At 45.6% G+C, this 6,030-nt stretch overlaps 1 protein-coding gene across 1 annotated transcript; it reads left to right on the top strand.

Moving 5' to 3' along the window:
- The first annotated feature begins 387 nt into the window (after window positions 1–387).
- LOC133099443 (protein PIP-1) lies at window positions 388–5,687 on the top strand. The gene is made up of 3 exons (XM_061203113.1): window positions 388–451; window positions 4,684–4,797; window positions 5,563–5,687. The coding sequence occupies exons 1-3, from the start codon at window positions 388–390 to the stop codon at window positions 5,685–5,687; spliced, it is 303 nt and encodes a 100-aa protein (XP_061059096.1).
- The last annotated feature ends 343 nt before the right edge of the window (window positions 5,688–6,030 follow it).

The raw sequence follows: 6,030 nt of genomic DNA, 5'->3' as shown, positions 1-6,030 counted from the left end.
CTTTAAATATGGCAAACCTCTTAGATGATAAAACATCACTAACTCAATTGAATTCCCAAATCCTTAGGCAATGTAAGTCAGACTCTAGTCTTCCATTTTACAATTGTGAACTGGAGACACAAAAGAGTCAGCTCTTCTTACATAACTTGGCTCCCTCAGTAGGGCCAGTGGAGGTGAGCAGGGCCAATAACGTTGAAAGGAATGCAGGGCCCCAGTTCCTTCAGGGACCCTATTTGCTCTTTGTCTGGGGAAGTACAGCCCTTTGCCTGGGCTGCCATTGGCTGCTCCTCCCAGCCTGGAATTATAAAGCTGTATCTCAGAGGCTCTCGAGGCCAGTGGTTCTGTCCTGCCTTCTGTAAATCTTTGGGGCTGGGGCCAAATCCAGAGATGGGTAAGTGCCTCCTGCTGCTGCTGCTGGTGGTCCTGTCCTCACTGCTGGGATTCCTGCAAGGTGAGCCCTCTGGGGAGCATGTAGGAGGGCAATGGGGACTGAGGAGAACCTGGGTGAGTGGCAGGTTATGTTTCCAGGCACTGCCTCTCTCTTTGACTCTTTGTCTGCCTGCCTTGACATTAGAATGTCCAACAGATAAGACAACCATAAACATTTTACAATTTAATCTGGGGCATTCTGTTTTTGTAGGAATACATTTCAATATCTTTTTGCTTGAAAGTCTGTTTTTCATAACTTCAACTGGTTAAACATTTTTGAAAGCTGAAATATTTGGGTACTCCATTTGTTGACTACTTTAAGATTTCAAACTGTTGGGGTTATACTGTAGAAACAGGATGGACCCTCACCCAAACTTGGATCAGATGTCAAGACTGATGATGTCACATATGCACCAGGAGGGTATGAAAAGGTTTATTACTTACCTAATGAGGCTTTCTCGGGAGAGCAGGGCTTACTGTCAGGTGTCTTAAGATGGCTTGAGGGAGCAGAGAAAGGAGACTCGAATTTCTATGGTGGTGAGGGGGACAGACACGGCAAGGGTTCCTGCATTCAGGTAGGGGCTTGTGTGGTTTGAAACTCCCACCAGTGGTAAAGGAGGGAGCTTCTGAGGCCCAGATGTGGGACACAGGGGAGAGACTTCAAGGCTGCCAGCTGTGAAACATCAAAAAATGGAGTCAGAAACTCTACTACCTGACCAAAATGCAACCGATATTTGTGGGACCTTTTACAAAGTGTTCATTACTGTTGTAGAACACTTAGATTGAATCACAATGTAGTTCCTTAGTAGCTAAACCATTTTCAGATCTGCTTGATGACAGGGAGCAGGGAGAAATTTTGCTAAAGACTATTTTTTATTCCACATCACAAAACTTTTACAGTTCAGTTATTTTACCTGTGGGTGTGTATGTGCACATACATATATAATATATAAAATATATGTTTTCATATATATAATTCATAATATAACATATTCTATATGTTATATATTTTAACCTTTATAATATATAACATTAAAATATATAAAGTATTTACATATATATTTATTTATATTCATATACTATCTGGTTTGGACACAGGACACAATTCAGAATGATGTGTGCATCAAAACCAACTATAAGGGCATTTTTTGCTCTCTGGGGTGTCAATTAAGTAAAAACTTTTTTTTTTTTTTTTTGCTGCAATATTATATTCTACCAGCATTTGTATTTATTCTTTCACAGTAAAAAGAAATGATTTTATGTTCTATGTGGACTTTTAAATTAAATTTATTATAGCATTCACAAAAAGTCAGGTGTTTCACCTTCTACAGAATATACTTTCATAGCTTTTATTTGATTCCATGATTGATTGAAAACTGGAATGATCATTGGCATTAACAGGCATCATTTGTTTCCAATGTCCTTCTTCAGCAAACGGAATCAGCCTGTTCATAGTCAATGTTTTGTTTGTTTTGTAAAAGCACAAGAAGACTCAGAATAAAAAAATATAAAAAATTAATTTAGAAGAACACACATTTGATCTAAATGAAAATCCATCATCCTGGCTTGTGCTTCCCTCTGAAGCTGATAGGAGTAAAATTCATTTGTCTGGATGGTGATCCCAGGAAATACCAGGAGGGGCGTGGGGAAGTAAGATAGAATATGCAAGGAAGTTAATAAGCTGGACACCATGGTGGGCAAGTGGAATCCGTCCTGCTGGAAATTCTGGAGGACAGTGTAGAGGATCCAACTCATGGGTGAGAAAGTTGGAGTATTCATCCCCCGATTCCCCATCTGTTCTTGGGGGAGGGATGCTCCCAGGGGCATCTGCTCTCCACTGTTCCAGCTGCCCTGTATGCACAGCGAGTGTGTCCTACAGCCCCCTGTCAGAGTCACAAGTGTTACAGTCACAAGCATGTGGAGGTGAAGGCTGAGGGCTATGGGGAGGGCGACGGGAATTACACCTGCTTCAGACAGTGATACATGAGACGCCTCTGTTGCAGCTGCACAAGTGAAATCATCCTAGGGCACAGCCTTCTTCAAATAACTACTAACTTTCAAAAGAGCCACTGAAATTCTTAAGCAGATTTGTATCTTTAGGAGGTTTTCATGGGATCAGGGACAGCACAGGCCCAGGGGCGATGGTAAATATTGACAGACAGGCTGTTCAAGTTATACAGTCATCATTAAGTTTAGAGGAAGAGGAATTGAGTGCTCAGTTTTCTATTGAGTGTGCACTTTTCAAAGTTCACTCCAGGTGAAAAGCTTTATTGCAAGATAAAAATGTGTGAGTAAATAAAAAAATGTATAGTTTCGGATTTAAACTACACAAAAAATGATGAGGCCGTGGCAAGCACATTGAAATGACCTTCTATTTGTTCTGCTGTAGGTTTCCCAGTCCCTGTTTCCCACATAAATATTTCATTTATACTTGACCTTTAATTTCTCACATTTTGCACGGATTCGGTTGACTTGTGGCTTCCTTCCAGTTTCCACCATCTTTCTTAGCCCTCTGTTATTCTCTCTTTCTTTAAAATCTATTGTCTGCACAGCTGGCAGAGTGAAACTGCATAACATAAACCAGTTAATGTCATTCTCTATTGAAAAACCTCTGATGGCTTCCTCCAACTTTGAATAAAATCCCAGTTCTTACAATGGCCTAAACTGTCCTGTCCAAATAAGATATAAGCTGAGCTACAGATGTTATTTTAAACCTTCTAGTAGGCATATTAAAAAAATAAGAAATGTGTAAAATTAACTTTAATAGTACACTTTATTTAACCCCATACATTAAAATATTATTTCAGCATGTAATCAACAGCAAAGTTGCTGATGAGCAATTAAAATTTTTTTGTGTGCTACGTGTTTGAAACTGACCTACAGCCCATCTGTTTGGACTACTCGCATTTCACAGGCTCAACAGCCATGTAAGTCCCGTGGATACCATGTACAACAGTGCGGGTCTAAGCAGATACGTGCTTATGGTCTGGTCTCTACCGACCTCTTCAGTCCCACTTTATAACATTCTCACCCTTTTCCACTTTACCTGTGCTGTTCTTTTTGTTTCTCAAACTGGCCAGGCTAATTCCGTCTCAGAACCTTTCTGTGCACTTGCCGGTGGATCTCTCTGTACCAGTTTCCCAACTTCTCCCAGCCGTTTAAGTAGTCAGCTTTAAAAAAAAGATCATTCAGGTTTGAGCTTAAATCACCCTTGAGAAAGCTTTTCTGCCTCCCCAAGGTCTACCCACGCTGTCTCCTCCATGTTTCCTCCATCTCATCATCTTCACGAGTCACCAGGACCTGAAATAACATTTCTTATTTTTTCATTGTCAGTCATTTCCCCCATTTATTTGTTTAGTGTTTAAATAAGTGGAATGCATGTTTCCGTGCTCCTTCAGCACTCAATTCCCAGCACCTGGAATAGTGCCTCCCACACGTCAGGTGCTCACTGTTTGGTGAATAACGCAGGGAGCGCACGGACCACTGGGTGCTCATCCCAAGAGGGGGCTCCAGGGCAAGTGTTTGTCCGGAAGCTCCCTCCCTCCCTTCCTCTCTTCCTTCTTCCCTTCCTCCCTTCCTCCGTTCCTCCCCTCCTCTCCTCCTCTCCTCAATCTCCCCCTGGCTTGCCTCACTCTCTTACTTCCAATCTTCTCTTTTACTTCCCATCCCCCTCCTCCCACCCGTCCTCTCTCGCCTCCCTGCCCCCTTTAGCTGTCCTTTTGGGCTGAGTCCTGGCGTTCTCCTCGGAGCCCCACTCCTCAGATGAAAGGGAGGGTGGAGGGTGGGGCTCTGTGTGAAGGAGGGCGCGGGGAGGCTTTGTGAAGCTGCAGCCAGGACGGAGCAGGGGTGGGCAGTGCCGACTCCACAGCTCCAACCCACCTGTTCTGCTCCTGCAGATGCCATTCACATGGAACATTTTCAGTGGTGCCCCCTGGTGTTGGGGCGATAATCAGTTGGCAAGTGGGGTCAATGGAGCTGCAGTGAAGGACTTGGCCTCACTCCTCCAGCAGCACAGCCCATCCCTGGGAGGACAGGGAGAGCCCTCTGTGCTCAGGTGCAGACCCTGTGCCTAGAGGCGCACACGCCTCCTCCCGGGTGTAAGCCAAGCGCGGAGAAACGACCTGCTTTCAGCACATTCGTCGGGCGCTGGGAGCCGGTCAGTGTCCAGGCGCACCTGGGTCACAGGTGTGCTCCCTCCTGAGCAGCCGGGACGCTGGGCCGGAAGAGCCTTATTATTCCTCCTTGACTTTCCAGCTCTAGAATGTTTCCAGTGCCACCGAGTCAACGCCAGCGGGGTTTGCGAGAGCGGGGAAAGCTTCTGCCAGACTCAAGGCAGCCAGCAGTGCTTCCTGAGGAAGGTCTACGAAGGTAGGTGGGGCCTGAGAAGTCTCCTGGGTGACCTTTGCCAGAGGTAAGGGGCTGGCAGTGGGTGTTCAGGGTGGGGGGATAGTATGAACCCTCCATGGGACCCCATGAGAGCCTGGACCCCAAGAACAAGGCCGGGTGCCTGTAGGACTCAGGGAAGTGACCCCTCAGGAACCCTGGGAGTAGGAACTGCATAGAAAAGGGGTTGGTTTTCTTTTCTTAACCTAGTGAAACATTTCATCTGGTTGTGGTACTGGGCTGCCACTCGCTATTAATTGGGATGGTGACCTGTAAGCAAAGTAGGGAGTTTAGCTCCTGAGGGTAACTGGAACTGGGCTGCTGAAATTCCTCTGAGTGGGACCTGACTGTGATGGGGTTTTGGAGAACTAGGGACATAGATTGGGGGAGAAATGGGCAGGGTGGAGAGGGCAATTTCTATTCATCCTCTCTGCCCTCTCTTGTGTGGAGGGAATGGATTGAACTCTAATACACAGAGCTTGCAGAGCTATTTTAGGAGAGCCCACTAGGGGGCCCTACCTCCAGCATCTCATTCCCAGGAGGCAGACATTCACCCTACCAAGAGCATGAGTCCTCCATGGAATGTGCTATTTTCCCCTCATTCTTGATTAGTTGGTTGATGTATTGATCCTGTGATTTCTTTCAGGAATATTTACTGAGCTGCATATCAGGATATGCTGGGCCCCATACCCATGGGCCTGCAACCTGGGTTTTGGGGCCTCACTTGCCCTCTTCTCTGTCCCTTTCCAGGTGACACCATTTCTTATGGATACCAGGGTTGTAGCAGCCTATGTGTTTCTATGAAGCTCTTTAAACTCAATGTTACTGTGGAATTTAGATGCTGCCATGACTCACCTCTCTGCAACAAGTTCTAAAGACAGGGCCCAGCTTTTGCCCTGATGCGGTGGATGAAGCTAAGTTAGGATCCCTTTCAACCACCACAGTCTCCAAGGCTCTGTGATCTGAATATGGGTCCCCTATGAGAAGCAGCCTCAGACTCGTTCTGTTTTCAGGCCCCCTTTGCTTTCCTTCATTGCGAGATGCCCCGGGGATAATTTTTGAAACCAAATTTGGTTGAAGATTGATGGGCATATCTAGGTCCAAGGCTACCTTCTCCCTTTTCAGGCCCTAATCATCAGTCATATTGATTGCTGCTTAAAAAGGCAGCATCTGTGGAAGGCTGCATTTGTGATTCTGTATGTTCTGGGGGCAGGAACT

This window comes from Eubalaena glacialis, chromosome 10 (assembly GCF_028564815.1).
Source record: "Eubalaena glacialis isolate mEubGla1 chromosome 10, mEubGla1.1.hap2.+ XY, whole genome shotgun sequence".
NCBI classification, from domain to species: domain Eukaryota; kingdom Metazoa; phylum Chordata; class Mammalia; order Artiodactyla; family Balaenidae; genus Eubalaena; species Eubalaena glacialis.
Note: the sequence above shows the minus strand (reverse complement) of the source record. Positions and strands in the feature narration are given on the sequence as shown.

What these genes read in the sequence shown, in the direction of transcription:
- LOC133099443 (XM_061203113.1), top strand. Translation starts at nt 388, where the DNA reads ATGGGTAAGTGCCTCCTGCTGCTGCTGCTGGTGGTCCTGTCCTCACTG. An exon ending in ACTGCTGGGATTCCTGCAAG is followed by an intron (nt 452 to 4,683) that starts GTGAGCCCTCTG and finishes TTGACTTTCCAG; the next exon opens with CTCTAGAATGTTTCCAGTGC. An exon ending in CCTGAGGAAGGTCTACGAAG is followed by an intron (nt 4,798 to 5,562) that starts GTAGGTGGGGCC and finishes GTCCCTTTCCAG; the next exon opens with GTGACACCATTTCTTATGGA.